The sequence below is a fragment of the Lutra lutra genome, chromosome 15 (genome assembly GCF_902655055.1).
Source record: "Lutra lutra chromosome 15, mLutLut1.2, whole genome shotgun sequence".
NCBI lineage: Eukaryota > Metazoa > Chordata > Mammalia > Carnivora > Mustelidae > Lutra > Lutra lutra.
This window is the reverse complement of record NC_062292.1, coordinates 44,128,913-44,156,263: the sequence shown is the minus strand read 5'-3', so window position 1 is coordinate 44,156,263 and position 27,351 is coordinate 44,128,913. Positions and strand designations below refer to the sequence as shown.

The following is a 27,351-nucleotide window of genomic DNA, read 5'->3' as shown; positions in this document are numbered from 1 at the left end:
AGCCAGAGTACAGTCATTTTTGGAAGGCGTGGGAGACAGAGTGGAGGCCAGAGGTCGACCCTTATTTTTAAAAACTTCAGGATGGAGGAAAGGTGATAGATAGGCTAGTACGTGAAAGAAGTGGTCATGGGAAAGATTTTCCTTGAATGATATAGAAGATTCATGAGGGTGAAATTTAGGAATATTTAGCATTGGAAGGTTAGACAGTAAAGATTTTATTTACTAGAGAGTGCACGTGAGTATGTGCATGCGTGCATGTTGGGGGCAGGAGCACAGGGAGAGGGACAAGCAGACTGACTCCACGCCTAGTGTGGAGCGTGACGTCGGGCTTGATCCCCTCCATCCTGCAATTCTGACCTGAACTAAAAGAGTTGGGACGCTTAACTGACTGAGCCACCCAGGCATCCCAAGAAGGCTAGACAATTTAAAAGAAAGCTGGGTCTGGAAATCTACATTTCTATGGAAATTATTGAGTTTTAAAGGAGAAAGTTGGAGATAAAAAGCACAAGGAACAGAAGTGATTGTGATTGTGGGAGCAAGCGTGGGAACGAATATCTGTCCAGATAAAGGAAAGGAATGATAACGTGCTGTTAATGTAACACTCAAGGTAGTGATTTTACTTCTGCAGTCACTTCTGCGCCCTTGTTGGGTATCTGACAATATGCACTGGAGATAGAAAGTTACATAAGAGTTTTTCAAAACTATTTTTACTACAACTCACAGGAAGAAAACTCTTTTTTTTTTTTTTTTTTTTTTTTTTTTGAGAGAGGGAGAAGGGAGTGGGGGTAGATAGAAAGAGAATCTTAAGCAGGCCTCATGCCCAGTGCTGAGCCCGATGCAGGGGCCCGATGACACAATCCTGAGATGTGACCTGAGCTAAAATCAAGAGTCAGATGTGCAAACAATTGAGCCACCCAAGATGCCCAGGAAATCTATTTTCTATCACAACCCATCATATATGCAAATATATATATAACTAAGTTTCTCAAAATTATTCTTAATTCCTGTTATGCTCAGTGTCCTCTGATGTCTTCTGTTCGAATCTATTAAAAAACTTGTTGGAGCTCACTAAATTGATTTATCCACTTATGGTGGGGTGGGTCCTACTGTTTGACACACCTCAAAATAAGATACAGCCTTTGCCCTGAATAAATATGTAGAACTAGAAGGAGTGAAACATAAATAATTGTGTCTAATACGGAACCGTAATAAGTGAATGCATTATGGGAGTTCAGCTGAAAGCAATTAATTCTGCAGTATAGAGGTTGGCGGTAGAATTTGGGGATGGTTTTATAGAGGAAGCGTCATTTAACCCAGACAGTGCAGATAGAGAAGGGTTTTTCCGGAGGGACAAGTTAGAGAAGCTGATTAGCAGTGCAGGGAGTAGTTGGGACAGATGTTCTGAGGCATGACTGCATATGGTATGTTCAAGAAATGGTCAGTGATCTACAGCTGGTGCTTAGGGCGGGTTATGTGAGTTTCTATGCTAGGTGCTGATGGGAAGTTAGCCAGACATGGAGAAGATAACACTGGCAGGGGCCAGAATGAAATCACTTTTTACAATTTTACTTAGAAGTTTAGTATATTGTTGGGTGAAGTAGATTTTAAGCAGCGAAGTGACAGGTGAGATTCGGGTCTTGGAAAGTTGGCTGTGGCAGCTCTGTGAGGGAGGCGAGGCTGGAGTCAAGGACACATAGTAATTACGTTGATGAAGGGATCAGATGAGGGTGGGGTGGGATTGGTTATCTAGACACCTGCAAATTGCATTTCTTTGGAAGAATGCCCTTGCTTGTGTCCTCCCTTGTTAGACTGAGGAAACAGAATGGAAATTGCTACTCTGCTCCTAACCATTACAACAGAGGGGAATGAGTTGGAATCGAAAATAATAGGGCCTTTGGGAGAAGAGGGCCGCGCAGCTTTAGAGCTGGTGATAATCAGGTCTTTAAGGAGGTGGGTGTTCAGCAGTGTGGAGAACAGACCTTATTCCATGTCAGGAGACCTAGAGGGAGAAGGCTGGAAGGAGCTGGAAAGCTGAAGGGCAGTTTGGAGAAAGGATCTTCACAGGACAGAAAGGAGGAGGGCCCTGAGGGAGCTGGTGTGGCTGGGCCGGAAGCATTGTAAACTCAGATTCCGAAAAGGCAGCTGCAAAGCAGCTGCCCTTAGCCGAAGGGAAGGTCTGAGGGGGGCACAGGCTTTGAAGAACAGTGTCAGGAAGACGAATGTGGTGGAAGGCCAAGACTGTAAAAGTGAGGCGACTAGGAAGGGTTTGTGACACTATGTGGAGAGTGAAGACTAAAAAAGTTTCCTGCTTGGTTGGGCTGGATGGTGTAATACCAAAATTATTCATTCAGCCCTCAGTGGAGATCTTTTGTGTGCTTCCTGTGGGCTTTATTGGCAAAGGGAGGTGGGAAGCTTAACTTCCAATTTTTCTTTTGTCTTCTCTGGGAAAAGGGATGGTTTTTTGGGAACAAATAAAGTGAACACTGGTTGTTGCTAAGAAAAATCCTCAGTAGGTGGAATTTTCGGTAGGCCACTGAGCTCACTTCTCTTGGTTAAATTCCGTTCCGTGGCCAGGAGGGAGTAATTGGTGGGGATCTTTGAGATGTGGGAAGAGAAGGGAAGATGTACAGAAGGAAAGCAGATGGGCACATTTTGACTTTCAAAAAGGGGGGTTGTGTTGTGTTTGACAGATGATAGATTGATAACCTTGAGGTCAAATTCAGGCAAGATTCTAGAGGCTGTTTAGTGTAGTTACAGTTAAGAGTATGGTTTCTGGGTCAGGTTCCGGTTGTTCCAGCTTTTGACTGTGTGCACCTGGGAAGTGACTTAACTGTGAAATGGAATGTAATAGTGTCACTGAACCAACAGAGTCCCCTCCTTGGTGAGTCACAGATGCACCATGTGGAGCTGGTGCACAAAGTAAACTTTATTTGAAGCAAGTAAGGAGATCGTGGGGAATAACTTCCAAAACCATTTATTCTCTGAGCAAGTGTGAATGGGTTCCTTCTACTTAGGGTTTTTGGATGAATATTTATTTAGTTGGGAAGCCTTGTCCTTGCGTGTAGAGGTCAGCCTAAGGCCACCCATGCTCCCTTAAGGAAACCTGCTGTACAGACATTGTTATGGAAATGAGGCCTGTGCTCCTCCTTGGGCGGAGATTTAGTATTCTAATGAGGTAAAGGTAGTTGGAGGTCACTCCATAGTCTGTCTGCACAGGCACCTGGCAAGGGTTATGCTCCAAGTGGTCTGGACCCTGTCGCCTGAGGGTTTCAGTTGCCATTTGCCCGAGTGAAGAGATGAATGGGAAGGAAGAGTTTGAGCAAAAATGTGGGACGAGTGTTCATGAGTACAAGCAGGTGGCGGTAAAGGTCAGGTCTTGGGGTGTAGCGGGTGCCAGCAGTGGTCCCTTAATCACGAATTGAGAGGACTGAAAGGGAATATATAAAAGACCTTAGTGCAGAGTTGGACACGTAGGCATTCAGTAAGCGGTAGCTGCTCATGGTAGGTAAGTGCAGGTTTGAGCTCTTCGGAGAAGTGATGAGCCAGTGTGAGTGTAAGTCAGGAAGGCGCATTGTGGTTCTTTAATCTCTTCCTTTTCAAATGAACAAATATAGCACGTGTTTATCACAGCAGTGGAAACAGTTCAAACACGCATCCAGAAAAACTTTCTCCCCTTCCCCAAATGGTAACTTTCTAGAGTTTCTCGTTCTATAGTTTATTCCTTGCTCGCACAAACGTTTAAACAAATTTATTAGGGCTTTGTTTTCGCTTTTTTACAGAAATAGAACCTTTTTATACACATTATTTGAAACTTGCCTTCTTCAGTTAACACTGTAGGATATTGTTCGTACACATTGGGAGATGCTAGATCTGATGGATTTTAACGCATTCATGTAGATACACACGATGTATAATTTCTTTTTTTTTAATTTTTTTTTAAGATTTTATTTATTTATTTGACAGAGATTACAAGTAGGCAGAGAGGCAGGCAGAGAGAGAGGAGGAAGCAGGCTCCCTGCTGAGCAGAGAGCCCGATGTGGGGCTCGATCCCAGGACTCTGAGATCATGACCTGAGCCGAAGGCAGAGGCTTCAACCCACTGAGCCACCCAGGCGACCCACGATGTATAATTTCAACAGTAAAATTCCCATGTGTTTTGAAAAAAAGTGATCTTTTTTTTTCCCTTGCTGCCTCCTTTTTGTTGATAATCCCATGTATTTCCTTCCATATTTTTCTCTATGCTTATATATATGTGTGTGTGCATGGGCACACCCACAGGATAATAAAAAATGAGATTATATAATACACACTTTGTGTTTGCTTTTTTTTCTACTTAGTAACACCAACGCAAATTTCTCTAAGATAATTAGCATAATTTATTAGTACTTTTGTATTAGAATACAATGTAATTTATTCATCTTTTCCACTATTAATGTACATTTACCTTGTTTCCAGTTTGGGTAGGTTTTGTTTGTTTTTTGGCCACCAAGAACAATACTTGAAATATTTGTACTTCTGTCTCACTGTTGTGTTTACATCTATGGAGATTAGATTTCCAGTTGTAGAATTGCTGAGGTAAGGACTCTATATGTTTTGCTTTTTTTTTTCTTTTTAAGCTTTTATTTATTTGACAGAGACACGACGAGAGAAGGAACAGAAGCAGGGGCAATGGGAGAGGGAGAAGCAGGCTTCCAGCCAAGCAGGGAGCATGATATGGGGCTCAATCCCAGGACCCTGGAATCATGACCTGAGCTGAATGAAGCCAGATGCTCAACGACTGAGCCACCCAGGCACCCCTATGTTTTGCTTTTAATGGATGTTGTCAGATCCGTTTTCCAAAAGGCTATAGTTATTCCCATTTTTTTTTAAGATTGTATTTATTTATTTGACAGAGAGAGATCACAAGTAGGCAGAGAGGCAGGCAGAGAGAGAGGGAAGCAGGCTTCCCGCTGAGCAGAGAGCCCGATGAGGGGCTCAGTCCCAGGACCCTGGGATCATGACCTGAGCTGAAGGCAGAGGCATAACCCACTGAGCCACCCAGGCACCCCATTATTCCCATTTTTTATAGGTGACATATAAAAATGTCCCTGTGCCCTCTCTTCCACCCCCAGGTGTTCTCTCCCTAAATTTTCCTGTTTTTTTTTTTTTTTGTTGTTGTTGTTTGTTTTTTAAGATTTTATTTATTTATTTGAGAGAGAGAGAGAACACGAGTGCAAGCAGGGGAAAGGCAGAGGGAGAGAGAAAGGGAAAAGCAGACCCTCTGCTGAGCAGGGAGCCTGATGTGGGGCTCAATCCCAGGTCCCTGGGATCATGACCTGAGCCCAAGGCAGATGCTTAACAGACTGAGCCACCCAGGTGCCCCTAAATTTACCTGTTTGATGGATGAAAGTGGCATCTCATTTTTATTTATGTTCTTTTTGTCTTTTGGGTTGTTTTTTCTTTCTGATGTATAAAGTTGCTTTGTAATACAGGTATCAACTCCTATCAGTCATCTGCCTTGAAAGTTTGTTTGTTGTTGGTTTTTTTTTTTTTTAAAGAGTTTATTTATTTTTGACAGAGATCACAAGTAGGCAGAGGCAGGCAGAGAGAGAGAGAGGAGGAAGCAGTCTCCCCGCTGACAGAGAGCCTAATGTGGGGCTCGATCCCAGGACCCTGAGATACGACCTGAGCCGAAGGCAGAGGCTTAACCCACTGAGCCACCCAGTGCCCCAAGGCTGAGGCTTTAACCCACTGAGCCACCCAGGCACCCCGAAAGTTTGTTTCTAACTCTTTTTTTTTCTTTTTTTTAAAGATTTTATTTATTTATTTGACAGAGATCACAATTAGGCAGAGAGGCAGGCAGACAGAGAGAGAGAGAGAGAGGAGGAAGCAGGCTCCCTGCCAAGCAGAGAGCCCGATATGGGGCTCGATCCCAGGACTCTGGGATCATGACCCGAGCCGAAGGCAGAGGCTTTAACCCACTGAGCCACCCCGAAAGTTTGTTTCTAAATCTTGATTGTTTATGGGAACTTTGCCATGCAAAATATTAAATTTGTATTTAATCAAACCTATATCTCTTTTCTTTTGGTGTTCCTCATTTGGTTAAGGTCTTCACTACCCTAGATAATTCATGTAGTCTCCTAGATTTTCTTCTAAGATTCTTGTTCTTTAAAAACATCGATTTACCTGAAATTAATATGTAATATGAGAGGAATTACTTTTTCCTTCTTCCATATGGTCCCTTGTCATTCCCTATATGTTAAATAAATCTTCCACTAATTGAAATGCCACCTTTATCATATATCAGCAGCCTCAGTACATTTAGAATTTTTTTTTTCACGTTTTTGTCTTTATTCCATCTGGAATTATATAACATTTATTAATTTTTAGGGAAAGCCATTAAATTTTCCCATCCCAGAATGTAGATTGTCTTTTCATTTATTTAGGTTTTATGGCCTTACTTAAGATTTTATAGTTTTCTTCATACATGTCTTTTGTCTTCCTTATTACCTTACCACCTGTTCCTTAAATATTTTATATGTTTGTAGCCATCATGAGTGGAATTTTTCCTTGTATTTCCGTTTTTGGATACTAATTGCTAATGTAAAGAAAATCTGTTAATGTTTGAATATTTTTCTTGTAGTAAGCCACCTTACCCTATTTTCTTGTTTTTTGTTTTTTTTTTTTTTTTTAAAGTTTGTTGGGGCACCCGGGTGGCTCAGTGGGTTAAAGCCTCTGCCTTTGGCTCAGGTCATGGTCTCAGGGTCCTGGGATAGAGCCCCGCATCTGGCTCTCTGCTCAGCAAGGAGCCGCTTTCTCCTCTCTCTCTGCCTGCCTCTCTGCCTACTTGTGATCTCTGTCTGTCAAATAAATAAATAAAATCTTGGGCGCCTGGGTGGCTCAGTTGGTTAAGCGACTGCCTTCGGCTCAGGTCATGATCCTGGAGTCCCGGGATCGAGTCCCGCATCGGGCTCCCAGCTCCATGGGGAGTCTGCTTCTCCCTCTGACCTTCTCCTCGCTCATGCTCTCTCTCACTGTCTCTCTCTCAAATAAATAAATAAAATGTTTTAAAAAATAAATAAATAAAATCTTTTTTAAAAAAAGTTTGTTTATTTTATTTATTTATTTATTTTTTTAAGATTTTATTTACTTATTTGACAAAGAGAGATCACAAGTAGGCAGAGAGGCAGGCAGAGAGAGAGGGGAGGAATCAGGCTCCCCACTGAGCAGAGAGCCTGATGCGGGGCTCGATCCCAGGACCCTGGGACCATGACCTGAGCCGAAGGCAGAGGCTTTAACCCACTGAGCCACCCAGGCGCCCCAAGTTTGTTTATTTTTAAGTAAACTCTGCACCCAGCTTGGGGGTGGAACTCATGACCCTGAGACCAGGGGTTGCTCGCTCTTCTGACTGAGGCCGCCAGAAGCCCCTTCCCTATTTTCTTATTAATTAAATAGTTTTCTTATTAGAGTCTCTTGTGTTTTCATGGTATTCAGTGACAGCAAGAGAGAAATAGTTTTATCTCCTTATATTCAGTGGTTAAACCAGTTATTTCATTTCTTGTATGGTATTAACTAGTAATGATATATCCCTTCCTAGTTGCTGATATTAATTGAAATGGTTTTAATATTTCACCTTTTGGAATGATAATTGTGTTTTTGGTAGATTTTATCATTTATTGTAGTCCTCTATTCCTTTATTAGAAGTGATTATGGAGTTTTAGCAAATGTGTTTTCAGTATCTACAGATAGGATCGTGTGGCTGTTGTGTAAGCATTCTTGACTCAGGATGTACATTAGAGTGCATCTTGCTGTTAGACTGTTTGGAGTGCCCTTGACCCTCACCCTTGTTTCTCCTGCTCTGTCGCAATGTCTTCTTACATGGTCCAATAGCAAACTCTCCAGGAGCTTTGTGGTTCGAATTTGGTTATAATTGTATATACTGTTAGAGGTTACTTTGCAAGTCTGCGGAGTGTGAAGGTGAAATATTGTGTCCCATTTGTGTTAAGAAAATTCTTGTTTTTCTTTTTTGTATTGTCTCTGAGGGTTTGGTGTCAGTTATGTTGGCTTTATAAAAAAAAAAACAACTCGTATTTTTTTTCTGCTCAGAATAGCTTGAATAATACAGTAATTTTCTGCTGCTTGAGACTAGGAGAAACTGCTCACAAAATCCTTATGGGTCTGCTCCCCTCCCCCCTCCTCCCTTTCCATGGTGTGTCTTTAACAGCCTTTCCTTGTGTTTTTTACTCATTGATCCAGTCAGGGATTTTTCTTCTGTAATCAGTTTTGGATATGCGTGTTTTGCTATAGAAGCCCCTCATGTTTTTTGTATCAAGCGTATTATGGAGTTAAATCTCTAACGGGTTTTATTTCTCCTGGCAGCCACGTCTTTGGGCATATTTTTTCCCCCAGTATGGATTTAAAACCCAAGACATCTCATTGTCCCATAAAATGGTAGATGGTGGCAAGATGGAGAGTATAAAGGTGACCTTGAGCATTCTCTGAGGAAAGGGCCTTGCGTTCCTGTAGCTCTGGTCCTCCCAGCAGGACCGCCCCAGATGAGCCTGGTCTTTCTCCCGTGTTGTCACTTTTTCTTTGTGCTCCTTAAACACCTTATTGTAGTTCTGTTCGCTAGGATGATCCGAAACGAAAGAAAAACCTACCCTAGAAACATAAACCAGATATACAAGGGGTAGTCTGTGTTGAGAGGTGATCGTACATTAAAATGGTCCCTGGTTGGGATGCCTGGGTGGCTCAGTTGGTTGGACGACTGCCTTTGGCTCAGGTCATGATCCTGGAGTCCCGGGATCGAGTCCCGCATCAGGCTCCCAGCTCCATGGGGAGTCTGCTTCTCTCTCTGACCTTCTCCTCGCTCATGCTCTCTCTCACTGTCTCTCTCTCAAATAAATAAATAAAATCTTTAAAAAAAAAAAAAAATGGTCCCTGGATCCTGGACTCACTCAGAGTCTTCTGCGTGGCTTTCCCTTATCGCAACACAGCCAGTCGTACTCTGCTTCTGCCCCAGTACTTTGTCTTTTCAGGTTGTGGTTTGTTGTTTGTTTTGTTTTTAATTTTTGGATAAATGCTTTTTGTTTTTTGTTTTTTCCTCAACCATGTGAATGTATATATCTTACTGATTTGGAAAGATTTCTAAGCTAAATTGCTAAGGAAACAAGTCATATTATAGATGTAATGTTTTATTTAAAAAACACAACTATAAACATGAATGCTCAACAAATAATATGCTTCTAGATTTGCTTATATAAGCATATGGAAATATATGGAAGCTTTTACCTTGGTGAGTGGGTTGCAGGGCGGAAACGATCATTTGTTGATTAACATTTCTGTATTGCATGTATTACTTTAGTAACTTCAGAAAATTTCTTTCAAAGACCTTTCGATCTGGGCGCCTGGGTGGCTCAGCCGGTTGGGCATCTGCCTTCTGCCCTGGTCATGAACCTGGGACTCCCTGCTTGGTTGGGGGCCTGCTTCTCTCTGCCCTTCCTCCCACCCCAAACTCGCACACTCTCTCCTTCTGAAATGAATAAATAAAATCTTTAAAAAAATAAAACCTCTCTACTGGTTTCAGTATTTCAGTTCATTCTTTCGTAAGTGCATGCAGTCAGCCACCTTAAATCTGGTTCACATTAAATACATCAAGATAATTACCTTTTGGGGACATTTGCGTTTCGTTCCATCTTTTAGTGTTCTTTATTGTAGGACTTTTTTTTTTTTTTTTAGTGGTTTTCATGTTTTTACTGTAGTTTTACTTTTCTTTCCTCCTCCTATTCCTCCTCCTTCCCCTCCTCTCCTTCCTCTCTTCCTCCTCCGTTTTGTTTTGTTTTGTTTTTGGTTTAAGTAATCCCTACAATCCAACCTGGGGCTCAAACTCATGATCCCAAGATCAGGAGTTGCATGCTCTTCGACTGAGCCAGCCAGGAGCTCCTGCTCTTTCGTTTTTAATTTTTTATAAAGGACAGTCTAATAAAACTGGGTTTCAGACTTTTTTTTTAAAGAGTAGATGACTTTTTTTAGATGAAATCTGATTTGGATGCCTTATGTGTGAAACAACTTTCATGGATCTGTAGTTCTCAGCATCGTTTAAAAACCACTGTAATAAAATACTTAGGTAATGTTAAAAGTACATGCTGACTGGGACACTTCGGAGAAGCAGGCGGTATCATCCTGCCATCATCTGCTGTTCGAGATGTTTGTGACTTGTGTGAACACTGCATTTCAGACAGGAAAAACATGCTAGGGGTGTTAGCCTCCAAATGTCATTTGCTTAAGAAATTAATATAGAGAGTAGAGAATTGCATCTTTAATCAACTACCAGATTATGTGACAACATAAATGTCATTGTTAGGAAGGTAAATGGCCACCTCTGGTCGGCTGCTGCTAATGAAGGTTCTAGAGAGTTCGTCCGACTTGAGATAGTTTAACAGATTAGATATTTAAAAGTTTGTAGTTCAAAATAGGCAATATAACCCCATTACCTGTTTACATAAATAACATTTTTATGAAAAATAACTTTTCTAAAACAAAATTAGTGAGAAGAGCATTGCTTTACAGTTACAAGTTGCCCTTACTGCTTGCCTAAGTGAGGTTGGTAGAATTCTTGCATCTACTTTTGCATGCACTCTGTTATATCACTGGTGCTGTGGCCTCAGGCGTGGGACACAGGAGAGTGAAGAGGCAGATGCCTTCTTGGTATGATAATGAAAATAGGTGTGACCCCTCTGGAGTCCCTGAGCCAGAGGCAGTTCCCATCCACACTTCGCAAACCATTGTGTTCGCCAGTTGGTGAGCTGGAGGATTCCTGCTTTGTTGCAAACGCTCCATGAACTCTCTTTGCTTTGTTGCAGAGTCCTTTGGGCAGAATTATCCGGAGGTAAGAGGATAGTCTTTTTTTTTTTTTTTTTTTTTTTTAAGAGTATAATCTTATTGTGAATTTAGGAGTATGATAACTTGCTGTCTTTTGTGTTTGAGTGGAAAATGTATTTGATCCTCCCCCCCACCCCCGCACTTTTCTTTGACAGTAGAAGCTTTAAGTATGATGATGCCTCTTTTGCTATAATGAACTCAATGTTTAATTTTGAGAATAGAGGAAATACATAGGCAATATTGGTGGGAAATCTCACCATAGCATTTTAATTTTTCACAGTTCATTTCCCAGTAAATTAAAAACAATACTTTGAAGAATTTTTCACAATCAGTACTATCACCTGTATGTAGGGTTTTTTTCCCTTAGTGCTTTTCTAGTTTCAATCAATCAGTGTTTTTGCATAGTAGTAATACGTATGTTCTACTTTACTTTTTAAAATGTAAGAATATTTTGTAATGCTTGAAATGTGTTTCAGGGTAGTCATTATGGTTATTTTAAATGGGTTGTTACGAACACAAAATAATGTATTTGACTTTCCTAATATTGCACATACAGGTTGTTCTAGGGGTTTTGTTTTAAACTGTTTTTCTTGGACTAAATCCCAAGAACTGAGTATTGGGTCAGTAGGATGACTCTTTTCAGTGAATCTTGTTATATTTTGCCTAATTGCCCTGTGGGGTGGGTTCAAAGTCAGACTGGGAATGAATGGGATTTATCACATCTGTTTATCACTTACTTCTTGTTTTGGCTCGTTTAATAGGTACAAGAACACACATAGAGTTTCTTTTGGCATACGTCATAATTTAAAGAGTACTGTCATATAGGTGATAGAGAGTCTTTAAGAAATAATTTGGGTACCTGGATGGCATTGTCTATATTCTTGTATTTGTTTTAATTTTTAGGAAGCCGATGGAACCTTGGATTGTATCAGCATGGCCCTGACTTGCACCTTTAACAGGTGGGGCACGCTGCTTGCCGTTGGCTGTAACGATGGCCGAATCGTCATCTGGGATTTCTTGACAAGAGGCATTGCTAAAATAATTAGCGCGCACATCCATCCCGTTTGTTCTTTATGGTAAGAAATTGTAACACTAGTATGTTGAATCTGAGTTGAATTAGGGGGATGAGTGGTGACTGTGAAATTGCCAATCTAATTGTACTAGATATTTTAATACTTAAGTGTTCAGTCATTAGTAGTACAATTTCTCATAGCATCTGTAGACCTTGAAAAAATGCTGTCCTTGGAGCACCTCTGTCGGGGAGAAATTGAGTGTACTTGTGGATCTGCATCGGGTTCTGTCTGAGAATATTTCAGTGCTGAAATGAGATATTTGCAGATTGCAGCTGTAGTATCATTTGTGATATTGACCTTTCTTTTAGAATGGACAATCTTGATTAGGAGGGAAGCGTGGAAATCATCTGCTTCAGCTTTGTCCAAGTCTTGAATTCCAGCAGTCTTAGTGCTCACAGGCATGTCTGTTCCTTCACTGAATCATAGTTAAGATTTTCTATCAAACAGATTGAGCTAAACTCTAGTGTAATATAAATTTCTATTGATCTCTTTCTTACTCTCAGTGACTACTGTGTTTGCTTTGGAGAGTTTTATTTTAGGGCAGCTCTTCTTCTGAATGAGCTTGGACCAAAAAAGGCATCTTATCAGATCTAGATTTTTTTTTTAAGATTTTATTATTTTTTAGAGAGCGAGTGTGTGCAAGTAAGCTGGGGGTAGAGTAGAGGCGGAGGGAGAAGGACAAGCAGACTCCACACTGAACAGGAGTCTCATGTAGGGCTCAGTCTCATGACCTCGAGATCAGGACCTGAGCTGAAATCAAAAGTAAGATGTCGGGCGCCTGGGTGGCTCAGTTGGTTAAGCGACTGCCTTCGGCTCAGGTCATGATCCTGGAATTCCGGGATCGAGTCCCATATGAGACTCCCAGCTCCATGGGGAGTCTGCTTCTCCCTCTGACCTTCTCCCCTCTCATGCTCTCTCACTGTCTCTCTCTCAAATAAATAAATAAAATCTTAAAAAAAAAAAAAAGTAAGATGTCCAACCAGCTGAGCCACCCAGGCGCCCCACAATCATATCTAGATTTATGAAGCTGTAACCTATTTTCTTTTGTGCAAATGGAAATGGCAGCTGTATTGTAAAGCACTGGATTGGGAGGAGGCCTGAATCCCAGTCTAGGATTGGCTGCTAATGAACTAGCTTTGGCCAAAACTTCTCTGTAATATGCAAAATGAGAGTATTAGCCACTCCCACCTGTTAAAATAATGCATTTATTTTTATTATAAAATAATATATTATCATTTAGAACATTATGGAAAATATAGCAAAGCAAACAGAAGTACTAGTATCTCCCATAGTCCCACCACCCAAGTAATTACTACCGTAAAGATTTTAGTCTGTTTTTATATATGGCTTTGAAAGAGCAGAATTTAGGGGCGCCTGGGTGGCTCAGTGGGTTAAAGCCTCTGCCTTCGGCTCGGGTCATGATCTCAGGGTCTTGGTGTCAAGCCTGGCATTGGGCTCTCTCTGCTCAGCGGGGAGCCTGCTCCCCCCTCTCTCTGCCTGCCTCTCTGCCTACTTGTGATCTCTCTCTCTCAAATAAATAATAAAATCTTTTTAAAAAAAAGCAGAATTTATAATTGTGCTATGTTCTGTTTTATATTTTGCTTTTTTTCCTCTGTAACACCGGACAGTTTCCTACTTTCATAGCCTTTACAAACTTTTTTTTTTTACAGCTATATATCTTCTCATGGATAAATTATAATTTGTTTAACAGTTTTTTGCTAGTTTCTCTGCTACATGTTTTTAGTAAATGTCTTTGTGCATAAACTTTTTCACTTACATATTCATTCATTCAACAACACTGAGCATGAATTATGCAACAGGTACAGGTCCTAAAGCTTTATGGTTCCCGCGCAAGAAATGTGTTTGGGGTTCAGTGGAGGTGAAGGTGCAAAGGAGGAGATGACCCATGTCCTGGAGGAGAACAGTGGTCAGGAAAGGATTCTAGGCAAGACAATATCTAACCTCAAACTTGTAAGTTATAAGTGTTTGCCAGTTGTAGTCCAAGCAAGGGACGCTGCCCAGGCAAAGGTCCGTTAGCTTCAAACAAGCACGAGAAATGGGGAACCGCAGGTGGTTCAAGATGGCTGGATTGTGGCGTGGGAGATGCGATGGGGCAAGAGCTGGTCGGCTGAGACCCTCATGGAGGATGTTGTGTACCAGAGTATGAATTTGAACTTCATCTTGTAGGTAACTATGAATCCATTAAGACATCATAGGAAAGAAAAGTGGTATGATGAGCTTTTTATTTAAGAAAAAAATCTCCAGGACAGCATGTGTTAAAGAGATTGAAGGAGACAGAGAATGAAGATAAGGGAAGTACAGAGATCTCGGCTAGAGATGATGAGCTCAGCAGCCCCACGACTGTGACTGAGCCGTACTGATAGAGGAGAGGACAGAAGTTAGTCCTGGTCGTAGTCAGATGAGGAGTCTGAGCGAAGTGCCAAAGTTAGGATGATCCTCAGACTTCTGGCTTGGATGAAGACACTAATGTAGAATTTAGGGGGAAATGGTTTAAGTTTGAGATCATGGCTATGTGTCTCCTGTTATTTTATTGCAAATATTTGTCCTATGAGTATCTTCCCTGCGAGATGGTAAGTGCTGTGATTCATGAACTTTGAATGCCATTTTACTCCATACTCCTAGCTTCTGGGTTTTGTGTTTGTGTTTTTCCCCAGGCTTCTAATTTTGTGCCTGCTTATAGAGTTTGGAATTGTTGGCTATATTATTATTATGTTTTCCAGTGGGAGAGCCCCTCTTAGTTTTCACTTGTTTATAATTTCATTTTCAAAATTAGAGTCCTTTCTATTTTAACAGAAATACAAGCTTACTGTGGGAAAAAGAGAAAAGGGTATTATAATACAAAAGGATTTAAAGAAAAAATGGGGGGCCTGGGTGGCTAAGTTGGTTGGGTATCTGCCTTTGGCTCGGGTCACAGTCCCAGTACCCTGGGATGGAGCCCCACTTTGGGCTCCCTGTTTGGCGGGATGTCTGCATCTCCCTCTCCCAACTCTCCCTGTGCCCCTCCCTCTTGCTCATGTTCTCTCTCTCTCTCACTTTCTTCCTTGTTCTCAAAAAAATTTTTTTAAGGAATTTATTTATGACAGAGCAGAGAGGGAACACAAGCAGGGGGAGTGGGAGAGGGAGAAGCAGGCTTCCCATTGAGCAGGGAGCCCGATGTGGGGCTCAATCCCAGGATCCCAGCATTGCGACTTGAGCCGAAGGCAGACGTGTAATGACTGAGCCACCCAGGGTTTAAAAGATTTAAATAAAATCTTTTAAAAAAATGGAATGATAACTAATGTTCTGTCCTGTAGTCAGATTGTACTGTAAGACTTACAAGAACAGCAAGGAAAGCTGTCCCTTTTTCCTCCTCACTCCCAGTATGGTCTCATTCCCTGTGTGCTTTCATTTTTTGGTCTGTTTTTTTTCTGGTATTTATCTTCATATTTCTAGATGATATGTATATGTTACTTTTTCTTGGTTTGTTGATTTCAGAAATTATCCATGGACATCCTGATACACTGCCTGCAAGTTTTAGCCCACTGTCTTACCCTCCTATCATTCACTGAAATGGGGTGGGTCACTGGCTTTTTTGTTGTGAATCCTAACAGAAGGGCATCTTCAGGGAAACCTGGGTGGCTCAGTCGGTTAAACATCTGCCTTTGGCTCAGGTCATGATCCCAGGGTCCTGGGATCGAGTCCCAGGTCCAGCTTCCAGCTCAGCAGGGAGTCCTCTTCCTCCTCTGCCTGCCCATCCCCCTGCTTGTGCGTGTGCTCCAGTGCTCTCTCTCTCTCTCTCTCTGACAAATAAACACTCTTAAAAAAAAAAAAAAACAAGAAGGGCATCTTCAGGCCTTTTTTTTTTTAAAGGTTCGCATTCTCTAGAAGGATCTTCTTTCTATTTGCCTTTCTGAGGGTTAAGCAGGACTGCAGGTGTTCTAGAGCTGGTGGGAGAGAGGCACCAGAGTCCTTTGGCATGCAGACTTGAACTTGATCCTTTTATATTCACTTCCTTGTTTTACTCCTGCCTTTCTCTGGCCCTTGAATCCCAAGTCTGGGCAAACATTCATCTTGCCTCTGATACAAATAATTGTTAATGTTTTTTGAGTCGTCATTATGTGCCAGGTATTGGGATAGAAATTTTATATATACTGATCTTAATTCTGTGAACAGTCTTCTGCTGGGTAGGTAATATTATGGCTCCCGTGTTATAGGCGAGGAAATGAAAACTCAGAGCCGTCTATAACTTGCCCAGGATCACACAGCTACAAGGTGGTAATGTCCAGGTTTCAGCATAAGCCTAACTCTTGAGCCTTCGTCCTTAACCACGGAGATACACTGCCAGCCGAGTTCCTCGGCCGCAACTCCTCTTCATTGTAAAATTGGGGTAAATGCTGGTTTTGGGTTTCTCTGTCTCTTATGTTTCTTTTTCTTTTTCATTTTTATAAAAATGTATTTATTTTTGTCCCTTCTGTTTCTCACTTTTCCCCCTGCCTTCCTTTGGGTTTCTTGAACATTTTTTAGAATTCCACTTTATCTGCAGCAGTCCCCCTTATCTGTGGTTTCCCTTTCTGTGGTTTCAGTTATCTGCGATCAGCCACAGGTAGGCAGCCGATGATTCTGACATGTCAGAAGGGCAGTAGTAGCCTAAGGCTGCATCACGGTGCCCGTGTCGTTCCCTGTGCTTCATGTCCTCACATGGGCGCTCCATCATCCCACACCACACAGGAGGGCGCACTGGAAGAGAATTTGAGGGAGAGAGACCACAGACAACTTCGATTTTCTTATTATGCCGAACTTATAAATGAAACTTTCTCAATAGGTATGTTACTTACCCGAAAACACAGTCTACGTGGCGTTTGTTACTCTTGGTGGCTTCAGACATCCATTGGGGGGTCTCAGTATCCCCCATGAATAAGAGGGAACTGTATAATATTTTTGAGGGTACTTGTGTAACTTTTCAGTGGTTACTAGATACTACGTTGTGTACACCTAACTTACTACAGCCTACTGGTGTTGACATTTTACCAGTTCAAGTGAAGTGTAGAAATGGTAAAATTTCCATTTACCCTCCTTTGTATATAGTTGTCTTAAATATTTCCCCTGTATATGTTGAGACCCACGTAAGACAGTGTTACAATTTTTGGTTCATATGTCAAAACTAGAGCGAAAAAAATTGACCTTATTTACCTATATTTTGATTCTTTTCATAGTTCTTTTTCCCTCATGTTCTGAGATTCCTTCTTTTATCATTTCCTTTCCATTTAGAAAACTTCCTTGAATCATCCTTTTAGGGTAGATCTGGCCAAAGGTCTTGATTTACCTTTTGGCTCCTGAAGGATATTTTTGCTGACAATAGAATTTGGGTTGGCAGCTTTTTTTCTCTCAGCACGTGAAGAGTGCGCCACTTCCTTCCATGCTTTCTGGTGAGAAATCTGCACATGACTTGCTTCCTTAGGTAACATGTCCTTCCTCTCTTGCGTTGTCTTTAGGCTTCAGAGGTTTGTCTCTGTATCTTGGACTCACCCTGTTGGACGTTTGCTCAGCTTCTTGAATCTGTAGGTTTTCTATCTTTTGCCAGATTTGGGAAAATTTCAGGCATTATTCCTTCAGTACCTGAAAGCTGCGTTTTCTTCTCTTCTAGGACTCTGGTGATGTGGATCGTAGATCTTTTATTACTGTCCCACAAGTCCCTGAGGTTCTGTTCATTTTTTTTTTGGTCTGTTTTTTCTCTTAGATTGGGTAATTATTACTCTGTTTTCCAGTTCACTGATCCTTTCCTTCTCCATTGGCTCCTGAACCCATCTATAGGATTTCTTATTTCAGTTTGTGTTTCATTTCTAAAATTCAGGTCTTCCCTACATCTTTCATTTCTTTGCTGATATTTTATTTTGTTTTGTTTTATTTTCATTTATTTCAAGCATGTTCGTAATTACTGAAACATATTTATGATGACTGCATTAAAATCCTTGTCAGATAATTCTAACATCTGTATTATGTCACTGTTAGTATCTGTTGATTGTCTTATCTCATTCAAGTTGAGATTGTTGTTGTTGTTCTTGGATTGATAGTCATTTTCAATTGAAACTTGGGCATTTTGGGTATTGTGTTGTAAGACTGTAGGGCGTATTTAAATCTTGTGTTTTAACTGGCCTCCTTTGACACTGTACCAGCAGAGAAGAAAGGGCGACATCTTGTTAATTGCCAGGTGGGTTAGATGTTCAAGCTTTTTGGCTTCACTGTGCTAGGGTGGGGATGGAAGTGGAGGTTCCCCACTGGCCTCCTGGTCTGAATCATGCTGGCTGGGAGGGATACGAGTACCTTCTTCTGTTCTCTAGTGGCCACCACTGCTGTTGTGGAAGCTCTCATTCCAGGCTGGTGGGTGTGGAAATCTGGCTGCCTGCTGAGCTTTCTCTGGGACCAGTGCAGTTAGTGGAGAAGGGTGCCTTGCTGTGACTAGGAAAGAGTGGAGGTCTAGATTCTGTTTAGATTCTGTTGACTGGGATGAAGGTGAGGCTACAGTTTTTTCCACGGTGGTTGCTGGAGTGGAGTCATTATTGCCTAAAAGTTTTCTGTCTCTCTGTGCCGTCCTTTGGCTAGTGAAAGCAGGCTCTTCTTGAGGCCTTATTTGTGTGAGCCTGTTGGTATTGTTGGGCTGTTGGCTTCTCTATCACTCAGTCTGGGATATATATAAGGCAAAAAAGAAAATCCAAGGAACTTTTTTTTTTTTTTGTAAAGATTTTATTTATTTGACGGAGATCACAAGTAGACAGAGAGGGCAGAGAGGCAGGCGGAGAGAGAGTCCAAGGAACTTTCTAATGTGTCATTCCTCATATCCTGTAGTCTCTAGCCAATTAGTTTCTCCTCTGCCCTTCAGAGTCTTTTTTTTTTTTTTTTTTTTTTTTTTTAATAAAGATTTTGTTTATTTGAGAGAGATTGAGAGAGCACAAGCAGGAGCAGCGGCAGAGGGAGAGGGAGAAGTAGGTTCCTGACTGAGAAGGGAGCCCGATGCAGAGCTCGATCCCGGGACCCTGAACTGAGATCATGACCTGAGCTGAAGGTAGATGCTTAACCAACTGAGCCACCCAGGCGCCCCCAGTCTTTTTGTGTTTGTTTTATGTGTAATGTTTAGGGTGTTTAGCTATACTTAGCAGGAGGAATTAAATCCTTTCTTAGTTATTTTAATAACGGATACTTCCTTTTGTTGTTTTGTGTATGCTGTGGTGGTGCTGTTTCTGGGACAGCCTCAGAAAGCTCAGGTGCTCCCTCACCCCCCGACCCCCGAAATACTTGTTACCTCAACATTTAAGAGCGAGCAGCCTGTAGACTCTGAAACGTTTGAGTCTTTAATTTCCTGGAGCCATTTGTTACTATCGTCTTGCACTGTTATGAGAATTTGTTACTCCATACAAAAATGTCATGAAGACGTTATTCATTGTTTCGTTGGGAAAGTTTGTGGATTTGAGTAAATATAAAAAGAAAGAATTATTGTGGGCTCCTGCAGCTAGGGCAGGATGTGACTCATGTATTTTTGTCCTTAAGAGTTGGTACAGTGTACCTGAACTTACGATATGTGCTAAACTACCCCTTTTTCTCCTAGCTGGAGTCGAGACGGCCATAAGCTCGTGAGCGCTTCCACGGACAACATAGTGTCGCAGTGGGACGTTCTTTCTGGTGACTGCGACCAGAGGTTTCGGTTCCCCTCACCCATCCTGAAAGTCCAGTACCATCCGCGAGATCAGTATGTTTCATCTGCGTGGCTCCCCCCACCGGGGCAGGGTCTCATTCTCTGTGAACTAGCTCCAAGCTTATGACAGTTGCAGTGGGGGGCTGTAGGAGGCAAGAGCACACATCTCTTCACATCATCTGCATAAAACGATGTTCTAAGTTGGCTCCACTGCATAGTTTTTAAGGAGACTGTTACTGTATCATATAATTAAAAACCAGGCAGTGTTCAGGCTTTGGAAGTGGGCAGAGGTAGGAAGAAGAATAATGAACTGGTCCTCGACCTGGAGCTTTCCACACACACCCCCCACCCAGCCCCTTATCCTCCATCCTCCCCTGGTTATTTGAATTTCTTGAGAGGGAAATAGTTTGAATATTAAAACTATTTTTTTTTAAATGAAACTACGTTTAAAACTACATTTAAGAAAAAGAGTTACCCACCATTCTATTACCCAGACGTAACTGTCTTCATTTCTCTTGGTTCTTTATTAGTCAAGTTCTCGCTAAGTATAATGCTTGTTATCTAGTGCTGTATATAGCTCACAAAGCACGTTCTCTGCAGATGAGATGTACATAAATTATGTATATTATGCAGTTTTCGTTAGCATTTTGCCTTTTTATTGCATACCTATTTCTTCTAGTTTGCTGCTACTTCATATTTATTTTTAATGACTGCATTTTATTTTGTCAAACTAGGATCCCAACAGCTCTGTTCAGTCGTTCCCCTGTTATTAGACATTTAGATGTCAGGCTTTTTCACGCTTTTAAATTTGCTTGAGCTGGGAGAGTTGATGGAGGTAGTGACAGGGCTCAGGGAAGAGGGCAGGAGAATCAGCCTTCTGATACCAAAGCAACAGCCAATGTACTGTTCATATTTTTAAACAGGAACAAGGTTCTCGTGTGTCCCATGAAATCTGCTCCTGTCATGTTGACCCTTTCAGATTCCAAGCATGTTGTTCTGCCCGTAGACGATGACTCCGATTTGAACGTGGTTGCATCTTTTGATAGGCGAGGGGAGTATATCTATACGGGAAATGCTAAAGGCAAGGTAAGCCTGGAAGCCAGTGAGATAAGAATCAGTCGTCCTGGGCACTGGTTTACTTCACGTTGACTTGTTCTGCTTCCTTTGAAATATTTTTTATCCCTGGACTAAGCATGTCTCCTCCCTTTGGCAACTGTGGCCTGCTTTTATCCCACGCCTTCGTGATAATTTCTGTTCTGTCGATTTAGAGTGATCAGAGACTTCTTGGGCTAGAAGGGGTAGAAGGGCCTTTTGCTAATAACGAAGGGCCGTGACTCATTTATAAAATTTAAAAGCCATATTATAAAATGGAACCCATTTGATGAAAATGTCTTAATAGTTCTGTAAATACTGTATAATTCAGGCCAGCTTAACCTATCGTTTTGTGGAATAAGAAGTTAGCTGGGCTTTTAAGGTCCCTTTTTATTTTGGTTTTTTGTTTGTTTGTTTTTAAAGATTCGAGCTTGGTGCACACCCATGTGCATGAGTGGAGGGGAGGGGCAGAGGGAGTTGGGGAGGGAGAGCAGCAGATTCCCTGCTGAGTGTGGGACCTGATCTCCTGACCCTGAGACCCAGATTGAGCCGAAACCAAGAGTCTGATGCTCAGATGACTGAGCCATGCAGGCGCCCCTTTAAGGTCCCTTTTAAGCTTAGAGTTTGTATAGGCACCTTGTTTTGGTTTTATTGTTATTGTTTTTTGTTTTTCATGATTGGGGTATATAGGCTACTATAATTTCACGGCTGCCTTAGAAAGTGGCTGTTTTTGGAAATGGTGGTAAAATACACATAACGTAAAATACAACATAAAATTTACCATCTTAACCATTCTTAAGTGTGTAGTTTAGTGGTATTAACTACATTCACATTATCGTGTACCCATCAGCACCACGTATCTCCAAAAATTCTTTTCATCTTATAACACTGAAACCCTGTACTTATTAAGCAGAAACCTCCTATTCCTTGTTCCCTCCCCAGCCCCTGTCAACCATCACTCTACTTTCTAGATCTATGAATTTGGCTCCCCTAGGTACCTTATGTAAGTGGACTCATACGGTATTTGTCTTTAACACTAAACGTTGTATTTTAAGAACATATTAAGACATGGTTTGAAGAATTAAAAGGCAGTATCAGTTAATCAGGTTGAATACACGAGATGTTTATATTTTTACCCAGTCTCAGAAACGGAAGCCAGATCTAATAACTGTAAGTTTTCAGAATACTTAACATTTTTTTTTCCTTTGAACTTTAGATTTTGGTCCTAAAAACAGATTCTCAGGATCTTGTTGCTTCCTTCAGAGTAACAACTGGAACAAGCAATACCACAGCGATTAAGTCCATAGAGTTTGCCCGGAAGGGGAGGTGAGACCTTGTCTTTTTAGGGACAGTTTTAAAAGTGAGTAGCATGCAAAAATACATTGAGATTCATAGTTTTTGTGTATATGATACCTAAATCTTTAAGAAAGTTTACTTTAAAAATAACTAGAAACTGTCAGTATCTGGGTTTTTTTTTGTGTGGTTTTTTTTTTTTAAAGATTTTATTTATTTTATTTGACAGACAGAGATCACAAGTAGGCAGAGAGGCAGGCAGAGAGAGAGAGAGGAGGAAGCAGGCTCCCCGCTGAGCAGAGAGCCTGATGCGGGGCTCGATCCCAGGACCCTGGGATCATGACCTGAGCCGAAGGCAGAGGCTTTAACCCACTGAGCCACCCAGGCGCCCCTCGTATCTGGTTTTTTACGTTCATAAAATTTATTGCACTGAGTTGGCAGTCACATCCTCTTTTTCTGGAGATGAGCAGGCCGTCCCTTTGTAGGAAAGATATCTCGGTGTATATGCTTAGAGCTGTAATGCCTGCCACATGGTATGCTCTGGGTAAAGATCAGCTGTTTTTATAACCCGAAGTGATGTCGCAGAATTCTCATAGTAATTGAACATACACTCTATTTACATAAAACTATTTACCCTTTTAGTTTCAGATGTTTTTCTGGTAAGTTTGGTTACCCAGCTAGAAGTAGATATGTCAAAAGAAATGAGAAGAGTTAGGTTGTCAGTGTCAGGAAGGGAGGTGACAGTCCTGTCTCGTATAGGGCCAGCCTCTGTACTTTGGACATTCATGTTCAAAATTCTTTTGAATTCAGGAAAGCTTAGTGACTTCTGTAGGAAAATAGTGAAATCATTTACCTTTTAGGCAGATTTCCAACGTCATTATAGTAAAAAGTTGAACATTTTATTTATTTATTTATTTATTTATTTATTTTCTTTTTTTTTTTTTAAGGTTTTATTTATTTATTTGTCAGAGCGAGAGAGGGAGAGAGAGCGAGCACAGGCAGACAGAATGGCAGGCAGAGGCAGAGGGAGAAGCAGGCTCCCCGCCAAGCAAGGAGTCTGATGCGGGACTCGATCCCAGGACTCTGGGATCATGACCTGGGCCGAAGGCAGCTGCTCAACCAACTGAGCCACCCAGGCGTCCCTATTTATTTATTTTTTTAAAAAGATTTTATTTATTTATTTGACAGAGATCACAGGCAGGCAGAGAGAGGGGGGAGGCAGGCTCCCCACTGAGCATAGAGCCTGATGCGGGGCTTGATCCCAGGACCCCGAGACCACGACCCCAGCCGAAGACAGAGGCTTTAACCCACTGAGCCACCCAGGCCCCTCAAAAGTTAATATTTTATTATTTTTTTTATTTTTTTATTTTATTTATTTATTTATTTATTTTTAAAGATTTTATTCATTTATTTGACAGACAGAGATCACAAGGAGGCAGAGAGACAGGCAGAGAGAGAGAGGGGGAAGCAGGCTCCCGGCTGAGCAGAGAGCCCGATGCGGGGCTCGATCCCAGGACCCTGAGATCATGACCTGAGCCGAAGGCAGAGGCTTTAACCCACTGAGCCACCCAGGTGCCCCAAAAGTTAACATTTTAAAATGACATAGTTTATCAGCTCATTAGGAAGATTGTGTTATGTATAAGATAGGCCAAAGAAATGAAGCATTCATTCTATGTCTAACTACCAGCAAGCTGGTTTCGGTTTAGAGGTCTTGGATTTTAATCAAATACTCAAGATTTAAAAAAAACTCTGAAGATCAGTTTGTGCACATAGGGTTTAGGGATACACAGAAAGCATACAACATAACTTCACTTCAAATTCTCTTTCGCTTTGGAAGGTGGCAAGTACATATATAAGTGTTCCAGCCTATCACGGAGTCTCCTCTCACTGGAGTAGTTTTTCTGTGGTACTATTCTAACAGGTAGGAACAGAAAACATTAAGAGAAACGGATTTCTGACTTCTTGTGTTCATGTTTTTATCCTTTCTCTAGTTGCTTTTTAATTAACACAGCAGATCGGATAATCCGAGTTTATGATGGCAGAGAAATCTTAACTTGTGGAAGAGATGGAGAGCCTGAGCCCATGCAGAAGTTGCAGGACTTGGTAAATAGGTGTGTATGGCCACCTAGAAGAATACGGGGCAGTTTGTGACCTGAGCTCAGCTTCTGGTTCTCCTTGGGTGCTTTCTTTGTCCTTTAGGACTCCGTGGAAGAAATGTTGTTTCTCTGGGGATGGGGAGTACATAGTGGCTGGCTCAGCCCGGCAGCATGCCTTGTACATCTGGGAGAAAAGCATTGGCAACCTGGTGAAGATCCTCCACGGGACAAGAGGAGAGCTCCTCCTGGATGTGGCTGTGAGTAGGACGGGAGCTTGCTCGTGTTACTGATGTGTAACAGACAATCTTGGATCCGTTCTTAGAGCCGATTTTCCTTTCTTTCCTTAAATTCAGTGGCACCCCGTTCGACCCATCATAGCATCCATTTCAAGTGGAGTGGTATCTATCTGGGCACAAAACCAAGTAGTAAGTATTTTTTCTGCTTCAGTTGCTTTGAAGCTAGATATCCTTTCTTTATATCACAGACCCTTATAGGTTGTAAGCTAAAAATGACCTATTTCATTTCTTTTGCATGTGATTCTTGTCACCTAATTAAATCGGTTCAGTTTTGCTTTATTTTGATAGGAAGGTTTTGGTCCAAAGCTGATTTACTACCTCTGTCTTCAGGGAGAAAGTCTGGTATACTTTCTGTTATATTTCTCTGTTACCCAACAGTGAGTTTCCTTTTGCTTTTCTTATTTTCAACTTGTTAGTTTCTGTTTTATATCTTGGTTTTATTTTGAACAACTTTTATTATGTTTGTAATCCTTGTGCTCCTAAGAAAATGTAGCGTTTTACCTGATAATTACATCTTGAAAAGATTAAAGGCGGCCGTTCTCATAAAAGAACTGTAGCTTAAGAACTTGCAGAGTTTGAGATCCAAATGCCTTAGGACAGTAAAACCTATACATACCTCATTTTCTTATCTGCCACATCTGTCCTCCCGAGTTCTGAGTCTCGCGTGTGCTCCGATGTTCTGTTCCTGTCAGTAATACCGAGCTTGCGGGTCACTGCGTTCTCGCAGTTAAGTAGTGTGTTCTGTTTGTGGCGTAGGAAAACTGGAGTGCCTTTGCCCCAGACTTCAAGGAGTTGGATGAAAATGTGGAATATGAGGAGAGGGAATCTGAGTTTGATATTGAAGATGAAGATAAGAGTGAGCCTGAGCAGACAGGTAGTATTTCTCAACTGCAGTCTCTCCTTCTTTACGCTTCCACAGTTTTGACAGTGTTCTGAGAGTCTCCGTGTGGCTCGCACCAGCTGAGGGCTTCTGTGAGCCTTTTTGCCAGGGTTCAGCGGCTCTTTTCCATTTCACTGCGTTTCCTGGTGAATTACGGATGATCACGTGATCATATGATCACATGATCACCTGCACGAGCCGGGTGCTCGGTCCGCGTTAGATACTGTCACCCCCATGGCAGGAAGATGAAGGTAAATAGCACGAGTTCTGGAGTTCGACTGCCTGGGGAAAATTGCTTCTTACTCTCTAAACCCAAGTTTCCTCATCTGTAAAATAGTGGTAATAATAGAACCTGCCTTCTAGGGTTGGGGGGAATAAGAGAATTCATATAAGGCACCAGGGTAGGGCCTAGACCAAGGTAAGCATTCAGGTGTTATATTTCATTAGGATTTTGATAGTGATCAATGTTTGTTTGCTTTTTTTTTTTAATATTTTATTTATTTATTTGTCAGAGAGAGAGAGGGAGAGAGAGCGAGCACAGGCAGACAGAGTGGCAGGCAGAGGCAGAGGGAGAAGCAGGCTCCCTGCTGAGCAAGGAGCCCGATGTGGGACTCGATCCCAGGACACTGGGATCATGACCTGAGCCGAAGGCAGAGGCTTAACCCACTGAGCCACCCAGGCACCCCTGGGTGAGGTTTGACTTTTTAATCCCTATGGTTGTCTAACACAGGGCTTTATATCTAATAGGGTTTCTTGTGTTCAAATGCTTAGTATTCCTGGTTGTAAGTTAATTACTCACTAAGTAATTAACGCCACAGGTCATTGCCTGCTGGACCACTTGATGGTGACAGGAATCCGGGAATTGGGATTGGGGTTGGTTCTTCAAGCTTAGAAGTGCTGGTCTGTACATGTAATACATGTGCATCTCCCCCCTCGACCCCCGCCATGTTTTAGGAAGGTCACCAGGGAGGCAGCATGTTCTGGATTGTGTTGACGCTGCTGGATTATGTCGTGTGAAGCCTTTCCAAACTCACATAAGTTGTTCCTCCTTCTCACCTCCCTAGCACATCACACTTACTGTATCGAATTGAAATTATCTGTTTATCTGTCTCCCTGGTTAGGTTTCTACTGGCAGACTGTGTGCGGCTTTCTTGATCATCACCGTATCCCCCGTGCCCAGCATAGGGTGGCAGTTCGACACCCACTTGTTGAATGATGGAGTAAAACCAACTGTTGGCTTTCCTCCTTTGTTTCTCTTGAACTTTAGTTTACGGAAATCATTAAGCTGCAAGTAAGAAGCCGTTTTTTTTTCCTTCTCACACCTGTGCCGTTTCTTTCCTGCAGGGGCTGACGCTGCCGAGGACGAGGAGGTCGATGTCACCAGTGTGGACCCGATTGCCGCCTTCTGTAGCAGGTGAGCCCTCTGCAGGCAAGGCGGCGGGGCGCTCCTCCCTCTCCCGCTCGGGCCCTGGTGTACGGCGCGCCTCGCCCGTCTGTCCTCCGTTCGTTAGTTCAAAGTGAGAACTCCTTTGGTTGGGAAATCCCTTCCCTTTTCCCCTGAAAGAAAATCTGAAGAACTGAGATAATTCATTTATACCATTTATTTTTGCTACTGATTTTGTTATTCATATTGTCTGATTTTCTTTTACTCATCTTGGCTTTCTTAAAATTCTAGATCCATACCTGTTGCTTATGGTTAATATAGGTGATTCTGCCCTAGAGGAAGGGTTCATGGTTTAAGCAACTGTCTCCTCTTTTTTCCAATCCCTTGCCTGATCCTGTTCCCAATAGTGATGAAGAGCTGGAAGATTCAAAGGCTCTATTATATTTACCCATTGCCCCTGAGGTAGAAGATCCAGAAGAAAATCCTTATGGCCCCCCACCGGATGCGGTCCAAACCTCCCTGATGGATGAAGGGGCTAGTTCAGAGAAGAAGAGGCAGTCTTCAGCAGACGGGTCCCAGCCACCGAAGAAGAAACCCAAAACAACCAATATAGAACTTCAAGGAGTACCTAATGATGGTAAGGGCTGCGTCTTCTCCCTGTTTCACTGGTAGACATCACTTCTCACTCTCC

At 42.0% G+C, this 27,351-nt stretch overlaps 1 protein-coding gene across 2 annotated transcripts in view; it reads left to right on the top strand.

Annotated features, from left to right (window-relative positions):
* RBBP5 (RB binding protein 5, histone lysine methyltransferase complex subunit) overlaps nt 1-27,351 on the top strand; it is a 40,498-nt gene that overhangs the window by 2,378 nt on the left and 10,769 nt on the right. For both annotated transcript variants that reach the window (XM_047705579.1, XM_047705578.1), the window contains exons 2-12: nt 10,841-10,866; nt 11,763-11,935; nt 19,533-19,673; nt 20,543-20,705; nt 21,928-22,037; nt 23,996-24,115; nt 24,204-24,357; nt 24,454-24,525; nt 25,153-25,270; nt 26,621-26,690; nt 27,068-27,297. In XM_047705579.1, coding sequence (XP_047561535.1) covers nt 10,841-10,866; nt 11,763-11,935; nt 19,533-19,673; nt 20,543-20,705; nt 21,928-22,037; nt 23,996-24,115; nt 24,204-24,357; nt 24,454-24,525; nt 25,153-25,270; nt 26,621-26,690; nt 27,068-27,297 — 1,377 coding nt within the window. The remainder of the gene's footprint in view (nt 1-10,840; nt 10,867-11,762; nt 11,936-19,532; nt 19,674-20,542; nt 20,706-21,927; nt 22,038-23,995; nt 24,116-24,203; nt 24,358-24,453; nt 24,526-25,152; nt 25,271-26,620; nt 26,691-27,067; nt 27,298-27,351) is intronic.